General features: G+C 33.6%; 1 protein-coding gene across 1 annotated transcript in view; it reads right to left on the reverse strand.

The window, feature by feature from the left end:
- The window catches only part of Nsun3 (NOP2/Sun RNA methyltransferase 3), a 58,452-nt gene that overhangs the window by 13,679 nt on the left and 22,665 nt on the right, over positions 1 to 22,108 (reverse strand). Inside the window, exons 4-5 of the mRNA XM_076868229.2 lie at positions 21,412 to 21,566; positions 20,570 to 20,691 (exon numbers count right to left, since the gene is read on the reverse strand). Of these exons, the coding sequence (XP_076724344.1) occupies positions 20,570 to 20,691; positions 21,412 to 21,566 (277 nt within the window). The remainder of the gene's footprint in view (positions 1 to 20,569; positions 20,692 to 21,411; positions 21,567 to 22,108) is intronic.

A 22,108-nucleotide genomic window follows, 5' to 3' on the forward strand; every position in this document is an offset into this window, starting at 1 on the left:
GAAGCAAAACAAACAGATGAACTAAAATGTCTTGGAACCCTGACAGCTGTCAAAGTTCCAAAGGGAGCATAATTCAAAATTGAACTAAAATTTAAAAGGCGATGCAGATGTCCTATTTTACCTATGGTAAATCTCTTGAGTCTTTAAAAATGTTGTTTTAAAGCTACTCAACACATTTAAAAACTATTAATTCCCCCTTTTCTGATCTATTCTTCTGATGCTTGATTAGAAAATTTGGCATTATGTTGGGAGGGTCAGTGTTAATTAGATCACTAAATTTAACTGTTTTCTGCATTGAAAAAGTACTAAACCTCAACTTTAGGGCAAAGAACTATTAGCATAGCAACACTGCCATCTTTTGATCAAAGCAGAAAGTGGACCCCCCATTGATTAATTCCTCATGACTTATTATCTGGAGATAAACAACTGCTTTTTTACATCAACCTTGTAACATATTTGAAGCTACAGTCCCTGTCTTGCCTACAATTTCTGGTGCACAAGTAAAGGAATCATAGATGTCTGTCCTTGTGAAAACTTAAAATTATTGTTAAATAATACTATTATTAATATATTTACTCCTCATCTTTATTCATATCCTTCTATTGTCATTACAGTATCAAGGGCACAGTACCATACTGCTGGATATATATATGGAAAAAGGGAAGAAATCAAATGAGAAAGACTTAAGGATTCCTTTAATATCATCCGCAAGCTTTTTCCCTCATTTTAGTCTTTTGAACATTTTTTTTAAAAACACTTTTTTAAAAAAAGTAAGATTGTATTAATAAAAATTTAAAATGAGCATAGAAGTTCAATCCTGCAGTTGGTTCATTTTAACCATCTAATATTCAATTAGTATTTCAGAGATCCTATAAAAGGCTATTTTATAAGGCAACTTGAAACTTACACTGAAAAAAAAGTGTTAAAGTATTAATATTAGTAATATAAAAAATGTATGAAAACTACCAGTACTATTTTTATCTTGGTGTTCAAATGGTGGTTAAGCCAAGTCCAAAACCAAAAAGGTTAAATTCTTCTCTCCAGAGGACACTGGATACACTGTACACACTCTTCCATGAGGAGATCTTTTGCTTTTTTTTTTTAAATTACAGACTCAGAATTTATTTTATACCTTGCCTTTTTTTTTTTTTTTTAATGTGGTGCCAGGGATTGAACCCAGTGCCTCATGCATGCTAGGCAAGCACTCTACCACTGAGCCACAACCCAGGCCCCCCCATGTGGAGATCTTACTCTGTTTAGAATACAATAGAATGTTTCTAAATGAAAGGGGATGGGGATTTGGCCCAGGAATGAAAAGACACTGATTCCTATGTTAACTGAGTGAAGGAAATGTGACCAGCCTAATTAATACCACTACCTTATTTTTATTTGTTCTTAAGGAGTACTTCACATATATTCTTATTAAAACCTTATGAGGTTAAATGTACAAGGTAAATAGTGTGACCCAATTTATCAGACTAAGGGTCACAAACTCTTGACTTGCTGGAAGTTACACAGCTAATTAATGTAGCACAAAGACTGCCCTGCCACCCTAATCTAATACCAGAAAAAAGACTACAAGCTTTACCACTGCTATTTGCCCTGAAGCAAACGTTATAACTGCTAAAATAAGTATGAAATCTGGGACAATAAGACCTAGGAAGCTGCATGCATATATTTTATCATCCAAATTGCCCCAAATACTCATTGAAGGTAAAGAATCACTACATACTTGCTGGCTCTTTTAACATAAAGAAAATTAATAGGTCTGAAGCAAATGACCTGAAATCCTGGTTACCTGTCTTTTTATACAGCATAAAATTCCCACCAATAAAGTGCTGCCACAAAGCATTATAATGAGGTAAATTAAAGCAACTGTCCTATGCTAAGGCATAATTTGTGCCTGTTTATCACAGACTGACATCTAAATGATAGTTTTGAAAAATTTTAAGTAATCAATTGAATAGTGAGAAACTCAAAAGTAGCCCTTTATTAAAATTCCAAGTAGATTGGAGTAATTTGGTAATTGTTGTTAATAATTATTCCAAATTCCATGATTTGCCTTATTAAAATTCCAAATAGATTGGAGTAATTTGGCAATTGTTGTTAATAGTTATTCCAAATTCCATGATTTGGTAATTCATTTAACCATATTTTGTTTCCATAACTATAAAATGTTGATGGAAATATTAATCTTCCTCAGAAGCTTACTGATAAGTGCAGACCCAGTCTATAATAAATGACTTATTATTAGTCTCCATCTTACCATATTGTTTGTTTCTGCCATTCATCCTCAACCTCATGAAACTTTCTCCCACATTAGCTTTCTGACTCTACGCTTACTTCATTCATCTGCTTCTCTGAAGTTCCCATTCAGCTTTGTTATAAACAACCCTCTTCTTCCTCTTTTAAATATCAGTCCTCCCTACAACTTTTATTCTTAGTTTACCTTGACAGGTGTTTTATGTGTCATCTCATTCAATTCTTCAATTAATTTCTGAGATATAAATTATTCTTTTCACTTTGTAGACAAGAAAATTAAGGCAAGAGAATTAAGTAAATTGTATAGATCACTTAAGAGGTATCCAAACCAGGATTCAAATTCAGGCAATGTAGCTTTACAGTCTATACATACATCATTTTCTCCTTCCCACTTTAGAACCAATCACCAAATTCTTATTTTTTTTGGGGGGGAGGGGTGGGTGGGTTATTGAACTCTGCGGCACTTGACCACTGAGCCACATCCCTAGTCTTATTTTGTATTTTATTAGAGACAGGGTCTCAGTGAGTTGCTTAGTGCCTCTCTAAACTACCAGGGCTGGCTCTGAATTTGCAATCCTCCAGTCTCAGCCTATGTTCGCCTCCGGAGCCCCAGGGATTACAAAAGTGCGACACCGCACCTGGCCCAAATTCTATTTTTTTCTCCACTGAAAATGTCTTTTAAAACTGACTGCATCACTATTCCCCTCCCATTCACTCAGTTAAGACTCTGTGATCTACTTCTTGATTATTGTAAAATCTTTCAAATTGGTTTTCTTGCTAATAGATGTTCTCTTGTTTATTCCAATTTGTGGCAGACACTGCTGATTATTCTTCAATATCTGTTCTCACTTCCTTAGGTAGTGATGGAATTTTTAATTGGTTATATACCTAAGGCCAGTTTCTTAAATTGCTTTGTGATAAAAATATTCATATATCTTAGTCTGATCCATGAGATGTGGAAATTATGTGAGTGATGCTTTTCCCCACATTCCTACTAGTTGTAATGTGAATTAAACAGCAAAAACTGAAATAGCTACACTGGACTGTGAGGTGAACTATGTGACCCTGATGCTTGTAGAGTGTGGAAATCTACTGATTATGAGGACAACCCTGGGAAGACTACATATGCTTGCTTTTATTTATTTAAGTCCCTATTATTTTAAATCTCTTTTTCTCTGTTATATTAGAAAAAAATAACTAATATCAAAGTTGGTACCACATGCCGGGTTACTTTAGTAGAATATAAAATGTATAAGTTCCTTAGTAAGCAAGAAATGAGCAAGGTCACAAAAACTACAGGTTAGAAAGCCAGTGGTAACTAATTTTATGTTCAACTTTGCTGGTCCATAGTGCCCAGACTTTTTATCAAACATCATTTTGGGTGTGTCTGTGAGGGTGATTTAGGATGAAATTAACACTTGAATTGGTAGATTAAGTAAAGCAGATTGCATTCCATAATATGGGTTTGGCCTCATTCAATCAGTGAATAGAACAAAATACTGACTTCATTCAAAGAAGAAAAAATTCTCCAGTGAATAGACTATACACTTCAACTGTAACATGGGATCTCCCCTAGGTCTCCAGTCTGCTGGCCTGCCCTGAAATATTTGAATTCACCAGCTGCTATAATCGACTGAACCAATTCCTCAAATCTCATTCTTTCTCTCACTGCACATGTGCGCACATGTAAGTGTACACATACATACGCACATACACACACCACACACATGCTGTTAAGTTTCTCTGGAGGACCCTAAAATAACCAATGACCTTTACTATGCCATAACAAAATATTTAATACGGCACCATTTATGATAACTTGGAAGACAGACCACACACTAAACAAAGTTTATGTTAACTCTAGCTGTCTAGAAGAAAATTTAAAAATAGTAGTGTATATTAATGAAAGCTTAGGAAAATCCTCTTCCTGTGGATTATAATCTAAACCAACTGATAATTTGGTTATTTGGATTTCATAAGGTTAAAGAATAACTGTGCTAAAGTGATATAGTGGCAAAAAGGCATTTTTGAAGAAGCAGTTCTTCCAGAGATAAAGCACATCTTCAAGGCTTACCTTACTGAAGCACTTCTGAGTAAATGCTCTTGTCTAGACAATGAGAGTCATTCCCAAAGTGAAGATGTTGCTTTCACACTTCATCCAATAAAAAAGAGCAAACTTATAATAAATGTAACATGAATAAACTTAAAACAACACTATGCTGAGACAAAAACTACAGAAAAAGGATACATGTTGCTTGTTTACATTTTTATGACTTTCAAGAAAAGGCAAAACTAATCATATGGTAAAAAGATCAGAATAATGGTTGCCTTTCATATGGGGAATGAATGGACTGGGAAGGAGAATTGGGAATCTTTCCCGCTGATGGAAATGTTTTCTATCTTGACAGAGTTGCCTATGACATTGATAAAACTCCTTACAATGTACAGTTTAGTGTATACACACATTACAGATCTACTACTTCAAATTGTAGATGGAGAGCAGCAGCTGTGCCCACATGCCTGTAGGAATCATGGGCTCTTCATTCAGCTTCAAATTCTGCAGCAAGTTTTTGTTCATCTAGCTTCTTGGAGGAACACAACAGTGTTAGATGTTAGATGCTTAGGTATGGTAAGAGATCTATGCAGGCAGGTTCTGGTGATAGAAACATGGGTTTCCTTCTTGTCCTGTGGGTTTTCTTACACCTTATGTGCTGATGACCGGCCTTGCTCAGGTCAAGCCCAGCACCAAAAGAAGGGACACAATTATATAAGACTTCGATAGTCTACATAACCAGCTCCCATAATTGAATTATATCTAATTCCAATAATAAATCCCTTATATAACTTGTGATATTATTTTCTGACCAAACTCTGATATACAGTTAGGAATACCTTTGTTCATATGAAGCCAGATAAATCCTGCTGTGTAATAAACAACCAAGTCGTGGAACCAACCCCGATGCCCCTCAATAGATGAATGGATAAAAAAAATGTGGCATTTATACACAATGGAGTACTACGCAGCACTAAGAAATGACAAAATCATGGAATTTGCAGGGAAATGGATGGCACTAGAGCAGATTATGCTAAGTGAAGCTAGCCAATCCCTAAAAAACAAATGCCAAATGTCTTCTTTGATATAATGAGAGCAACCAAGAACAGAGCAGGGAGGAAGAGCAGGAGGAAAAGATTAACATTAAGCAGAGTCATGAAGTGGGAGGGAAAGGGAGAGAAAAGGGAAATTGCTTGGAAATGAAAGGAGACCCTCATTGTTATGCAAAATTACATATAAGAGTTTGTGAGGGGAATGGGAAAAAAATAAGAAGAGAAATGAATTACAGTAGATGGGGTAGAGAGAGAAGATGGGAGGGGAGGGGAGGGGGGATAGTAGAGGATAGGAAAGGTAGCAGAATACAACAGTTACTATTATGGTATTATGTAAAAATGTGGATGTGTAACCGATGTGATTCTGAAATCTTTGTAATGTTTTGAATAAAAAAAAAAAAATGGAAAACCACATTCCAATATTTCCAATGGGGAAAAAAAAAAATAAACAACCAAGTCAAGGAGTTAAAATTCATTCTTTGTCTATTCTTTCTGAGCAAGTTCCAAAGCTTAACATATATTATTTTTTACAAAGACCATGATGTTTCTTTCTGATCAAGTGAACTCCAATTCATCCTACAAGACCCACTTTAAAGCTCACGTAGTTTCTGAAACCTTGACTGATTCTTCTTGGAATTTCTCCCTACTCTGTTTTTCCCAAGTAATAAAAATTTCAACTCCTCGTTATATTCATTTTGGATTTTTTTTTTGGACATAAAAGAACTGGGAAGTATGTTATTCACTTATATTTATTGAATGAATGAACTAATGAGTGCTACCTTAACTAAGTAGCAGGTCAGGAAGAGAATTTTCAGTGGAAAACAAAGGAATATATTTAATTGTAACTAACATGCAAAATTTCCAAGTAAGAAACAGCTCAAGTAACCTTCAACTTTTATGTTTTAGAACAGATGAAAATGATAGAAGCCAGAGGCTTTATTTGGCCATTGCTGTTCATTCATTTGTTTTTGCAGTGCTGGGGATTAAACTCAACAAGTCTGGGCTACATGACAAGCTGAAGTTTTGTTAGAAAAAATAAAGTTTTGCTAACTAATATTTTATAAAAACAGATAGGATTTTCTCTTTGCCAACATTTGTCATAGGTAGTAAATTCCTGCAGAAAGTAATATCTCAGTTAATGAGGGCTATTACTTAAGCAATTTTGGTCTCATTTCTGATTAAGTAATATAGTTTGAAAACCTTTATAAGTAAACTTGATTCTCCAGAAAATCATGGCTACTATTTTAAGGTTGAGATATGTACTCCAAATGGTATTAAGATATTTTAAAATGCTGATTATCCCTGACACTGCATTTTTATTAATATAAGGGAAACCTAAAAGAAAAAGTTAATGTGGGGAGGGAGACAAGGCAGACAATCTGCTTTAAAAGGAAAAAAATAAATAAAGCTAGTCTTTAAAAAATTATTTTATAAAATATAAATAACTACACTATATTTAACATATTGTAAAATCATACTTTAACTAACTTTTATGAGTTCTATAAATCTTTGTTTCTAACTTTTTTTTAAGAACATACCCATACTCTAAATATCTAATTCCTCTACATTTCGTTTCTTATCTTCCTATATACATTTAGGGGATTTTTCTTTCATTTACTTTTCCTTTCCATCCCATATCTTTTTTTAATGTTATACTATTAGCTTCTAGTAGACCTTTTCAATTTTTCTGTTCTTGTTCCTTTTCAGTAGTTCCCCTTTCTTTCATTTTTTGCCTGTTTGCCTGCCTGTTTCTCATCATTTTAACTCTGTATTAGTTTACTATTTTTGCTGGAAAATAGCAATCTGGGCAAGAAAGCAAATAAAAAATCCCTACCACTATTATGTACTATGACCAAAGAAACATTAAGGTGAAAAGTTGCATCTCATGTACAATATATCAAATAAATGCAGATTTAAAATTAAGTTTCAGGTACTCCAAGCAACTAAAACAGATATTTCTAGTTTGATAGCTAGCCAGTGCTATCATCAGTTTTAAAAGTATTATTTTACAAGCCTTGAGGGTACCCTTCACTGTGCCTACAGTAAGTGATCAGATTTCTAGATATCAGACTATTTATTATCAAAGAAATTGTGAATTTAAGATAAACATGACCCAGCTTGCTATTTTCAGAGATATCATACCTAGCAGCTATTCTTTTGTTAGCCTAACAAACAAAAACCTCACTGATAATTATCTTTCCTCTGTTGGCAGAGAAGTTTTTTCATTGAAGAAGGGGTATATTTTACACAGTACCAGTAGAACACATATTCCTGAGATAGATTATAAATGACGAGTTTTAATTTATTTATTATAGGTATTCACCAGAGGATCTCAAGTTTAGTACATCTTCTGAATAAATTACATTAAATGGTCATCTGAAGGGGGTAAGGATAAAAGTTCTCTGATAAAACGGAACTTAAGGATTCCAGTTTCATGTTGCTTAAATTAGAAAACATTGATGACAGATTATATCAAGTCTGCCTAACTTCAAGATAGGGTCTTTGATATATTCTCAAGTATAGTTTCTTTACACACAAAAAGAAAAGGGGAAAAAAAAGTCTTCAAGAAATCTACCATAATTGACCAGATTTTGACCCATGACAAATGTGCTTATGCATACAGAACTATTTATCAATGGTTTAAATGATTTTAAAAGGGGTCTTCAAATTTTTTCTTTTTTAGAAATAAAAAAAAACTATCCTCAGTTGACATTCTTTCTGTATGTCTAAAAAGATAAAGAAATCACACTTCTATTTGGATTTGGTGAGGTGAATTAAGCAGATCTTCTGGTTATCCTTATTTGTTCCTTTAAGATGGTTCAAGATGAAACAATGCTATAAAATCCCTATAACTTTATAGAGCCCCATGACTGACTAAATAATAATTCAGAGAAAAACAACTATCTCCTCATAAAGAAAGAAGTCATTTGATTCCTGTAGCAGCCAGATTATAAGATGAATAAATGCCTGTAAAGTTTAGTAAAGGCATTTCAGTGACTTCATTTGAGTTCAGATACTTGTGGCGAGTAGCAGAAAAAGGGTGAGTGTCAGGTAAACTTTTCTAATGAAAGAATTACAGAGATTTCTGATGCATCGGCTGGACTGATCTTGGTTTCAGCTTTGAATCAAATCTGTTGGGCATAAAATTGGTTGATCCTAGGAGAAAGAAGATTCAAAAGAAGTAGAAGAACATAGAGCATCAAGTGACAATTAAGACTGCTTAAATGACAAAGAAGCATTTCTTCTAAAGTCAAAAATAGTCAGGTTGTCATTTGCCATACTTAATGGTCACTACTTAGAAATCTTTTAAAAAGTTCATATATTTTAAAGTAGAAGAATGTATGTGCTCCCAGATTTCAAATATTATTATTATAGTTATTATTATACTTATTTGCTCAATTTTATTTGATTTAATATCCATTAAAGGCTTTTCAAGTTATTAATGGAAAATAATTAAAACTCTTAACATCAACAATATTTAACAAATTGAGTAAATTATGGTGAGTTAATGAAGTGCTTAAATATCATCCTATTTGGAAGACCTTTGTGTTCTAACTTTATCTTTTTGATAACCATCACTCCCCTAGGAAATTTTCATAACTTTCTATAGTTTCTTTCTATATTTGCTCCCTTGTACCCATTCTCTGTGTGGAATAAAGCAATCTTTCTAAAATAAATGTAATGATGTCACTGCATTATCAAAAATACTCGAGTAGCTACCCACTGAGTGTGTGAGTTGTTTTGAATTATGGAAAAAGCTATTCAAATTGAGGAGTAGTCAATGCATAATTAAAATATATAGAAGGCTAGGGATGTTACTCATTGGTAGAACTCTTGCTTGGCATGCACAAGTCCCTGGGTTCAATCCTTGTACTACAAAACAAACAAACAAACAAACAAAATAGAAGCAGTACTATCTGGCTCAAGAGGAAATACAGAGAGTAGAACCCCATTTTTTAGTATTCAAAATAGGGCAGGTAGTCCCTAGGTTTTGGGGGTAATATGAAAATCAATGACAAGACAAAATGTATATGATTCTGATAATATAAATTTAAAATATTCAAAGCAAAACTTGGCAACTCTAAAGAAAAATGAACAAATTCAAGTCATTCTTTGGAAATTTTAATATACCTCTTTCAATAATTGAGTAGAGAATCAGTTAGAAAATGTAATACCACAGATTTAAATAATAGAATTAACAATTTATTTGCTTATTCATGTTGTCAAATGCATCTAACATTCCTTTTTCTCAGCATATGATTAACATAATTAATAGTTTCAAAATTTCTCCTAATGAAGATTAAAATAAGAATGAAATTATGGCATTTTCCAGTAAATAAATGGAACTGGAGACTATTATGAAGTGAAATAAGCCAATCTCCCAAACCCAACGGCCAAATATATCTCTGATATGCAGATGCTAACACATAGTAAGGGAGTGAGGATGGAAGAATAGAAATTCATGGATTAGACAAAGAGGAATGAAGGGAAGGGAGTGAGGGATGGGAATAGAAAAGATAGTAGAATAAATTAGGCATAACTTTCTTTTGTTCATAAATGAATACATGATCAATGTAACTCTACATTATGTACAAACACAAGAATGGAAAATTATATGCTATGGATATATGTCAAAATACACTCTACTGTCATATATATCTAAAAAGAACAAAATTTTTTTAAAAAAATGCTGCTTAAAATGTGATAATAAAAAGATTAATACATTAACTTTCTAAATGATTCCGAAAAGAGCTTTATAACTCTTAGGGAAAGGAGTTAGAGAGGCTGGCTTGTAATCCATTTCTTTTTGATTTCTAGGGGACACTCCCAGAACAAGAAAGAGGCAGGTAACCCAGTTAACCCTCAAATTATTATTATTTAAAAAAAAATTTGGAGTTGTAGATGGACAGCATTCCTTTATTTGTTTCATTTTTATGTGGTGCTAAGGATTGAACCTAGTGCCACAAATACTAAGCCAGTGCTCTGCCACTGAGCTCCAGCTCCAGCACCTAAACCTGAAATTATTAGAAAAATTCATTCAGTTTAAATATTCTTATCCTTGCACCCTATTCTTAACCTGAGCAAATTCGCTTGCCTTCTCTGTATCCTATTATCTCTAATAAAGTCTTTACCACATTTTATGATAATTGTCCTAAGGACACTGATATTACAGATAATTTACTATACTTTTAGTATCTGCAGTACTTAATAGTATCCCACACAGAGTAGATATTTAATAAATGTTGGATAAATTAATGTTGATAAAATCTTGTGTTCAAGATTGTATTTCATATTGTCAGTCTACATAGTTGAGACATTTTATGAATGAAAATACAATAGCTAAAATTATAGATTTAAATATCTCCTGAAACATTTACAACCTCATTTAATGTAGAATATTTTAATCAGTTGATTCTTATTAAAAAGAAGTTTGTAGGGGATGGGTAACATAAAGCTGGAATATGTCCTTAACATACATGAGAGACCCTGGATTTCATGCATGGCACTTGCCCCCCCTAAGAAAAAGGAAAAAGAGAAAAGTGAAACATGTACTTTACCAAAGTCAATTAGAGTTTTATAATCTCAGAACCTCTGTTCTGTCTCCAAATTTAAAGAAGCAAGAGAAAGAAGAAAATTAATATTAAGATTAGTAGTAGTAATAGTAACTTTGGATTTCGAATATATGACTAAGCATATGATGACAGTATGCAAAGTTAAGTGAATTATTTGAACTTTAAAAATAACATATATATGTAGTTGAAACAGTGGTAAAAGTCTTCCATTCTGATAAAATCATACATCCAAAGATTATATTTCCAATATAAATACATTACTTTTGTGATCGCTGTGTTGATAAATAATAAAGGCCTACATCCCAGTGTAGGTATCCCTCGTCCAAGTTCAAAAACATCAGACAATAGATGTTATGATTTTTTAATGTTTCTTTTAGAGCGCAATTCTTACTGTCAGAGCACCACTTTTTAAGGATTGTTATCTGGATGATTTATACAGATTTTCAGAACCTTATCCAATAATCTAAGCTTCCTTTTTCAATGAGTTCACAAATCGGATTTTACTTGTCAAGCAGTGAGAAAAGAAAATCAGAAGGGGTCAGTACTTTATATATGATTGATTTCCTTCTAGGAAATGGATGACATGATACATTACTGCAATAAGATACCCACATTTTTGTTATAAATCATAATCCGCAGCGTTTTCTCACCTAAAAATCATGTAAACTTCTTTTGCACAAATATCACAGCCATTTTCTAAAAAGACTACATGTATATAATTTTCAGTATTTTTTACCACTCTATTTTCCTTAATATATGTAAGTACAAATGAAGCAAAATAATTTCATTACATAGTATGTATAGTAGATACATGAAATGTCTGGCTCAGAAATTAAATTATAATGAAGGTATACTGTTACAGGGGATTCTATGAATAAAACTGGCTTGTATTCAACTATTCCTTTTATCCTTGTCCCTCATTCTTATCTCCTGAAAATTGTTTTGGGGTTATTGTGTGAAAGAATTTGATGTAACATATCTTCACATTTTATATATGCAATAGAATATTCTAGTTTTTCCACTTCTGTATGGGTAAATCAAAGAGATCCTATTAAGTGTACAATGAAGTTGTATGCTTTTATGATCATCTTTCTCTTGTCACCAGGATGCCTTCCATGCTAAAAAAAGGGGGGGGGTTAAATTAATATTTTATTATCATGTATAATTCTATACATAAATTTAAAAAATAAAAAAATACATATATGTTGATACTTATTTAAAAATTTAACAAAAAAACTACTAAATAAATAAAACATCAATTTACATTTATGTATCACATTCATTAAAAATATGTACAACATCAGTATTTGACTGTAAAATATCAGATTGTAGAATATTATCTTTTCAAAAGCTAAAATTCTAACCACTGTAAAGACTACCCAGTAATAGAAACTGAAAAATTATCAAAAGGCAATGAATATACAGCCACCTAATACCTTTGAGCATATTCATCAACAGATAAATGAAGATACAAGCCAATAAAATACTTCAATTAAAAATTTCCATGAAGTAGTTCATTAAAAATTTTTATTTATTTACTTTTTAACTACCCTTCTCTTCTCTTTTTTTTTCTCTTTTGGGTAGTACTACTTTCTGTACATGGCATGAAGCCAGGCAATATTTGCTTGCTTGCTTTCTAATTTTTCTTTGCAAATGCAAGTAAGGATCTATCTAACAATCACTTATAGTTTGATTAAAACCTATACATATCAAGATGCCATCTTGTATATTTGCATTTAAATCCTTTTATCTTTTATTGTGGGATAAAAGATTGCTTTTTGTTAAAAGAATAAATAGGTTAGGAAGATTTGGAAAACAGGCAAGGAAAAGTTCTTTGTAAATAATATAGAGCTATCTGTGATGAATTTTTTTTTTCATTTTTTGAAATGAAATAAAAGGAAATAAAAGATTGTGCATGGTACTATCATTTTTTCCTTTATGTTTTTAACTCCAAGTTTTGAAGATGTAAGGAAATCAAACCATTTCTTTGACATAGTTTGGCCCCAAATCATCATAACCACAAAGCCAAAAGACTGACTTTCATCTGCTTTGAGTCACCCTAAAACCTCCCACACAGACCAGGCAGCAGAGGTAATGAATACAGAGCTGCTGCTCATGATAAAGAATGGATAATGGCTAGTGTGATGCCTTACCTAATCATACAGGATTATGTGAAATGGAATATCCAGATATCAAATTTGTGCTGTCAATTTGCTACTAAGGTGATGTGGTACTAAAGCCATTCCTTTTGCAAAATAAGAAGACTGGACAGTGAAGTAGCTACTAAGGAACAGTTTTAGTTGTTAAGGTTGTAAGAGGTTTAAGTTCGATCTTTGTGATAATGACTGAAATACTACAGAATGTTAGGGAAATTCATTAAATGGGGGAAAGGACTAAACTAAAACCAAAACCATGTTTTGGTATGAAAAAACAATAGTAATCAAAATAAATTGTTTTACATTTATGCCGAATGGCCTTGTAGCACAATAATGATTATGTCACTATTTTTTTCAGATTAACTTTGCTACAAATTTTTAATTATAGCTATAAATCTAAATATTCAGCTCTTGTAATTTACTTTTTTTTTTAATATTCACTTAGTTCCTTGTATTTTCTAGGCACCAAATTATATAGTGGGAATAAAAACAATAAAGCAATCCCTGTTTCCATGAGGCTTACAATCTTGCCAATTAGGAAAACAAGACAAATGTCTAGCAAAGAAACTGAGGGCACAACATACACACTCTCTTCTCTCTCTTTTTAAATGAAAATAAATATATAAGATAATCGATCTCAGACCTACAGTTAGCTAAGGCTTCAATAAGTAAATGTTAGAACTGATTCTTAAAGAAGCAGCAGTTATCCAGAAGAAAGGGAATGAAGAATTAGGACTTAAAAGCAAAAGAAACAGGAAATAACTCGCCTCAGAACTGAGATACTATGAAAAATTTAAGGGACTGATCAACTGGAAAACAATTCAAGAAGAATCCTGAGACAATGAGGTTACTGAAGTAAGAGTGACATCTGAGTGAGTCCAAAAGAGTTCCAGAATATTAAACTAAAGAGTTGGGAATCTTGCTTGTAATATGGAAACAACTACATATTAGGAGCCAGATGAAATCATTTATGTGACATATGCTGGTAGCTTAGTTACACTACAAAGTTGAGAGAGAACTGGATAGAACTGAGAAATATGTAACACATACAACTTAGTGAATTATTAGTGATTAACAGGATACAGGAGGGAGAGAGGAGTTGGAGATGGCTTTCTGACTTAGGAAAATGCCAGGTGCTATGGTATTTACTAAGAGAAAAAAAAAGAAGCATATTGGTAGGGTTCCAGTTTTAATTTTTCATTCTGTTGATTTCTGGCAGGGGGCACTAGGAGAACATTAGAAACTATTAGTTTTATCTTGTTTTCTGTTTCTGAAGATCTTAGGTAGGTAATTGAATATACAGGTCTAAGGCTAAGGAGAAAGATATCCGCTAAGGCACATAATTGAGATATAACATGTTATGTCAAATGGAGTTATCAGATGGAAAAGAGGATCAACAAGAAATCCAAAATTTGTGATATGAGCTGATTAAGCAAAGATTAAGAAAAATATAGATAAGACATAACTGAACAAGTAGGCAGAAAACCAAGACAACATATAAGCATGACACAGAGAGAACATTTTAAGAGACCACTCAACAAAGTCAAATGTAACAGTGTAAACATGTACAGTATTTTAAAAAAAGTAATTCACTGTGACTGTTAAAGTTTAATCCTCAATTGTATTTCTTGATATTTAATCATGAAAAATGCTGGTTTGCCTTTCCAGAGAGAAAAATTAACAGGCAGTATATAAAAAAGAAGGAAGGAAGGAATAGAATATGACAGATTAGTCCTCTTGAATATTTCAAAGAAGTTAAAAGAACAAAGTAGATCTATATAGAAAAGATGATATAGCTCAGTTGGTAGGTGCTTGCCTAGCATTCACAAGGCCCTGGGGTTCAATCCCCAGCACCATCAAAAAAAAAAAAAAAAAAAGAAAAAGAAAAAGATGAAGAAATATTAAGTATAAAAGTGCCCATAATAGAACACTATAACATAATGACAAGCAGTTATTTTTAAATGTACTTCTCTATATGTTTAGCTATAACATAGAGAAAAAATTTACAAGAGTATAATCCAAACTTACATACAATAGTTATATAAAAAAGTTAGTATTCAGTTGGGTATGTGATCAAGGAGGCCTTTTACTTGATCTATATTACTCAATTTTTTTCTCCAGATAATTGAATGATTCTATGTATATTTGTATAATTAAAAGCACATTTTAAAAATTATCAAATATATTTTTAAATAGATCAAATAAGGCCAAGCCCCGTGGGGCATGCCTGTAATCCCAGAGGCTTGGGAGGCTGAGACAGGAGGATCACCAGTTCAAAGTCAGTCTCAGCAGAAGCCAGGTCGTAAGCAACTCAGTGAGACCCTGTTTCTAAATAAAATACAAAATAGGCCTGGGGATGTGGCTCAGTGGTTGAGTGCCCCTGAGTTCAATCCCCAGTACCCACCCCCGAAAAAAAAGATTAAATAAAATTGATAGAAAAGTATCCATTTAAAATTAATAGGTCTTTAATATGTTTACAAAGAATAGATAGGGAGAAATGAAGAAAACAAAAATAAAATATATTGAATTGATTATACCTGGGAAGAAAAGCCATATATGAATATAAACACAAAAATTAAAAAAAAATTTTCTGGTAATAAACAGAAAAAAAAAACAATGGGTAGTTTTTCACGATAGAAAAAAGATAAAAATATTCTCAGGAAATCTGGTTGCTTACTCATGTTTTATTAAAAAAAATTAAAGGTCAATGTTATAGATTGGATAATTAGAAATATCCCTCATGTTTTGGAATCATGGTCCCCACTACAATAAGGTTCAGAGGCAGGCTTTCAGACAATAATGACAATGGTAACATTATCAGTGGATTAACCCACTTAATGGATTAATAATTTGAATAGACTACCAGGTGGTAATTTTAGGCAGGTAGAGCATGGCTGGATAAAGTAGGTCACTGGGGGGTATGCCCTTGGGATCTTTATCTATCCTTGGCCCCTTCTTTTTTCTCTTTTTGCTTCCTGGCTGCCATAGCTGAGCAGATTTCCTATTCTGCCATATTTGGCCTCACTTCAAGCCCAGAGCAATGGAGTTGGCCAACCATGAATTAAGCCTCTAAAACCATGATCTCAAATAACCTTTTTCTCCTCTAAGTTCTTCTTGTCAGTATTTTGGTCACAGCAATGAAAAACTGACTAACATAGAAATTGGTACCAAGAAATGAGGTCCTATTTCTGTGACTAACCTGACCATGTAGTTCATATGCCTTTGGTAGTGGTTTAAGGACTTTGGAAGGGTTTGGAGATGCAGAATAGAGAAGCCTTAGAATATTATAAATGGAGCTCAAATGGTGATTCTGGTAGGAACTCAGAGGACCAGAATGCCAAATGGTATATAAACAGTAAAGACTGTGCTCAGGAGGTTTCAGACAGGAATTATGATTCTATAGTGAATTACACTAGAGGCCATTTGTGCAGCATCTTGGCAAAGAACTTGTCTACATTTTGCCCACATCCTGAGATTTTTCTGTAAGGCTAAATTTAAAGGAAATGGACTAATTAATCTGGTAGAGAAAAATTTCAAGGTAGAACAGCATTCTGGCAATGGCATGAGTATTGCTTGCAGCTTTTAGTCAGCTTTAGTGTGATAATCAGGAGCAAAAGGCATACAGGAAAGATTTTTTAAACTTGCAGTTTGGCCTGAAAAGTACATGTGATTGCTGAAGATTGCCACTACTGAACAGAAGCTAACTACTTTGTATGGACAATAGAAAAGATGTCTTGATGGCATCTCAGGAATCAACAAGATCACACCCATTGCAGGTTCTAGGGTGTTAAAATGTAAACTGTTTAACAAGACCCCAGGGGTACCCCATTTACACAGGAATACCTAGGAAGTTTTTACACAGAATACCTAGGAAGTTTCCTCAGGATTCCTTTCACAGTGCTTGGCCATTCAAGTGCTTGGATGCTGTAGCAGCCATGGTCCAAATGGGCCTGGCTACTGTGCCAGCTAATGATAGACTTTGACATCTATCATGTGATGCTGGTTTTATAGGAATGCAAGATGCTGAAGTTAGGGAGTCACAAAGTTTCCACTGAGATTCCAACAGAAAACCTATGATGTCAGGGAAAGTGTGTCAGGGCCGAATCCCTGTAGGCAGCATCTGAGAGGGCAATGTCTGAAGCAGGGAAAGTAATGCTAAAGCTGCATGGAGACACCAGGATTAAGAGATGCCAGGAATATGGAACATCTGCTGAGAAAAACGACAGGAAGTGAGCAGAACCAGACAAAGAAAGAGGCCACATGGGCTGCAATCAGTAAGGTCAAAGGGGCAGAGCTGTCCAATTCCTTTGGTGTCCATATCACACTAGTACAAGTGATGTCCCAGATCCCAAATGCAAAGCTGCAGTATCTAATGTTTTTTCTGGCTGTCTGGTGTTGGTTTGGTCCCATTCCTTCTTTCTATGCCAACATTCCTCCCTTTTAAAATGAAAATGTTCATTCTGTGTCATTATATATTGGGCATATATAATTTGCCTTTTATTTTTACAGAGACAATTAAAAGTTATTTGTCTTTGGTACTGGAGGGGCCTTTGGATTTAGGCTTTGAACAATGCTGGAATTGTTATAAGAACTCTGAGAGATCAACTGAAAGCATTTTGCACTGTGAGATGGAAAAGAGCTTTTGCAGACCAGGGGTAAAATGTTATGGTTTGTGTCTAGAAATATTCCCTGAAAAACTCATGTTTTGGAAGTATGGTCCCCAATACAACAAAGTTCAGAGAACTGTAACCCCAGAAGTGAGTTAATCCATTTGATGAATTGATAATTTCAATGCACTGCTAGTTGGTAACTGTAGATAGGTGGGGCATGGCTAGATGAAGTAAGTCACTGGGGGTGTGTTCTTGGGGATTATATTTTGTTCCTGGCACCCTGATTTATCTCTGTATCCTGGCTCTCATGAGCTGAACAACTATCATCAATCAAGCTCTTCCATCATGATGTTCTGTCTCACCTCAGGTTCACAGCAATGGAGTGAGCTGACCACAAATTCAATTCTGAAACTCTGAACCCAAAATAAACTTTTCTTCTTTTAAGTTTTCCTGTCAGGTATTTGGGTCACAGCCACAAAACTCTTACTTACACAGTCATGGTATTAATGTGGCACCACAAAATTTGTTATCTGTTATAAAGTTTAAGGGACATCAAGGGCAAGGCCTGAGTAGCAGGAATATTTAATTAAGAAATTGAACTAGAAAATTATATGTGAAAGATCTAAACAATATTTTAAAGCTAATAACCCAGTCAGTAAAAAGGAAAGAGAATAAAGAGTTTTCAAAATGTCTTAAGAGTCATAGTATATAATGACAGACATTGGAAGCATTCGAACAAATGGTCTGCAAGGGTTCTGATGGTGGGAATATATAGGATAGCGTTTCCTGTATATTTCCAGGGAGTAAAAGGTGCCCTGTTTCCGACGGCTGGAATATTCTGCAGTTTTTCCCTGGCACTCTTAGGATAACCAATGCATGCTTAGCCAGAACACATATCTAACCAAACAAAAAATTTTTACATTATAACCTGCTGTAACCTACTTGACGATATAATAAACAATAATGTACAGTGACCGAATGTAACCTATTAGTATAAATAAAGTTGGCAGCTTGGATGAGGAGCCATTCTGCCTTTGTGCCTTGCTTCTGCCTCCTTTTGATTTCTTTACAATGATCTAACTGCCAGATTAAAAATATTCAGAAAAACCTTCTTTCTGGTAAGTACTACTATGAACTATAATTCTGAGCCAGTGCATAATATGAGCAAGAACAAAAGTATGCATTAGTGTTGGTCATGATGTTTAGATAAGGGTATATATTCATTGTTGGAAATTAAGCACACTATCAGAAGTTCATACCGTGACTCACTGAAATTCTACATGTAAGTGGTAATGAGTGATAGGGCACAGTTTTATTTTAAATATTCTAGAATTCTTTTTTAAAGCATTATCATAGTTTGGATATTGTTTGTGTTCTCCAAAGGCCTATATGCTAAAAGCTAGTGTAGTGGCAGGGAGGTGGTGGAACCTTTCTGAAATGGGACACAGTGAAAAGTTTTTACATCCCATCCTCAGAAGGGATTAATGTAGTTATTTCAGAATCCTGGTTAGTTTCTGAAAGAGTGAGTTTTATTAAAAAATAAATAAAAAGTAAAAATTCCTGGCCCCTAAATCCCTCTGACTTCTAATCTTACTCTGTGATCTATCCCTTTTGTATATACTGCCACCATGAGACAATTTGCTACATGATATAATACAGCCAAAAGGCACTCAACCAGAGCTGAACATATTATGGCATCATGCTCTTGAACTGAGAGCTATAAAAGCTTTTCTTTATAAAATTACCATCCATGGGTATTTCGTTATGGCAATAGAACAATGGACTAATACAAGTATTAAAAAATTGGCATTAATTGGGAAAAGTGTATAAGTAAAAATCTCTTGGAATCCCAGTGGCTCAGAAGGCTGAGGCAAGAGAATTACAAGTTCAAAGCCAGCCTCAGCAACTTGGCAAGGCCTTAAGCAAGTTAAACTCTCAGTATCTAAATAAAAAATATAAAAAAGGCTTGGGAATGTGGCTCAGTGGTTAAGTGCCCTTGGGTTCAATTCCTGATACCAAAAAAAAAAAAAAAGTCTCTTTTGGAACTAGATGGATGGCATTAAGGATGTCCCTAATGCCTCTAATCAATGCAGGAAACCAAATACCTCTTTTTAAAAATTTTTTATTTATATATGACAACAGAATGCATTATAATTCTTATTACACATATAGAGCACAATTTTTCATATCTCTGGTTGTATATTCACACCAATTCGTGTCTTCATACCTTTACTTTGGACAATAAGAATCATCACATTCCACCATCATTAATAACCCCATGCCTCCCCCATGCCTCCCTACCTCTTGGTGGCCAGTTACTTCTGGAAAACATCTTAGAAGGAAGATGTGTGAAAACTAGTTATATCTTCCTAAAGAAGATAATATTCTTTAGGAATATAATATTAAATATTAAACATTTAATATTCTTGATGACCACAGCAAAAACTTAAAATAGTTACTCATTTTAAACAGACACTGCTGTATTTCTGAATTATCTGCACTAGCTGACTCACCTAGAAGATTACCAAAATTTGCATCCTGGTCCAAAGTTACTCCTGTAAGAGGACTGATCAGATTCTGATAAAAGGATGATGAACCTTAGGCTTGGGACAGTCCCAGTAAACAACTTTGAACCACAGAAAATCATCTGCACCCTTTAATGGACAATGTATATGATAACTGCATTTCACCAGGAGTTAGAAGTCATAGCATGAGCGCAAAAAATGAAGAGGTTGGGAATTCAAAGGCATTAATCATAGATAGCTACATAGACAGCATTTCATTTGACAGCTTGACATGCTTTGTCACACCCATTTACATTATGCTAGAAACTCAAATATAGTTTTGTATTAACAGTGCTCACCTTAAGAGTTCCATTTGTAGAAAAGGCAAATTCCTCCTTTGATGTATCCTACAGGTTGCCTTTTGAGGATCAGAAGAGAATAACCAACTTCGATCATTTGAACAAGGAGCATCAACCAACACCTACAACAGAGAAAGGCAAACAAGGCAAATATGCTGGCAGGCAAGAAGTATTTAGAAAAGCTACATAACAAACAGTAAGTAAAAAAAATTTTCTTTGGAATAAAAAATATATGTGATAAGTTCTTTATAATCTTTTCTCATTAATATGTTTCAAAATTTTTTCCTATGTGGTTTCAGTATTTGGGTTTTGTTTGGGGAAATGCAAGATGGGAGTCTTCTTAAAGTCTACTAATGTCTATTAATGACATTTAATATTCTTGATGACCACAGCAAAAACTTAAAATAGTTACTCATTTTAAACAGACACTGCTATATTTCTGAATTCTCTGCACTTATTTTTAAGAACATTTCAATTTCAGTTTACTGAAATAACCTTTTTTTCTTCAATTCTCATACTCTGATATGTTACTCTTATATTAAAGCTGTACAGTAGACATGTCTATGGATTAACTCAAATAATATCTGATCTTCTCCTGCGTATTCTTCAGGTACCTGCAAATATAAAACATTCTATAATCCCCAAACCCAATGTTACTGTTTTCTGTGAACTTTGTTGACCATCAAATTAAAAGTGCACCCATGTTCACTTTATCAAAATTTCCCAGAGTGCTGAGAAAATGTACTGGGCTATATCTGGGAACAGAAGGAAAATCACAATAACAAAGCAACTAAATTTTGGTATTGGGAGTCTATCAGTTTGTCATAATGTAATAAAAGTACCTTGTCAAATGTTTCAGGCTGAGCATCTCCTATTTCTCTGCCATCTGATTCAGACACTTTAATTACATTTATCAAAGGTTGTGGGATGAAAGATTCTAATGTCTGCCTCAGCCATCTCAGTCTCAGTCTATCGTATTCATTACAATGAAGATACCCTAAATATAAAAGATTAAAAAGTTTCACATGAAGGCAATGTAATTGTTAAATTCTTACTTTTCAGTAAATAAATTTCAGAACAATAATTTTATCATAATTATATAGAAACTTGGCTCAGAGATAAAAATTATAATTATCTTGTACTTTAAAAACAGAAATACATACACGTACACTATGATAGTCATACCTATATACCCTTTCAGAAGTTCTAATATTTATTCAATCAAGTTTAATTTGGGGGTAGGGTGAAAATCTAGAGAATTATGAATTCCTAAAGATGAGCTATACAACAATACCTCAGACACCGTTCTTACAGCAAAGCACTAGCTGTCTCAAGAATAAACAACATATTTTAATATTGGATAGATATGTATTCATCCATGGTACAAGCTATTAATTTTAAATGGCTGCTAGAGGGCTGCTGTGGATCCCCACCTAGCCTGACTGAGTCAGGGACACCTGGGAAAAATGTTATAGACTCTATAACGAGGAAGACAAATTATTTTGAGTTTGGAAATTTTAGGGAAGTTACTTAGCTCTT

Source organism: Callospermophilus lateralis, chromosome 10, assembly GCF_048772815.1.
Source record: "Callospermophilus lateralis isolate mCalLat2 chromosome 10, mCalLat2.hap1, whole genome shotgun sequence".
NCBI lineage: Eukaryota > Metazoa > Chordata > Mammalia > Rodentia > Sciuridae > Callospermophilus > Callospermophilus lateralis.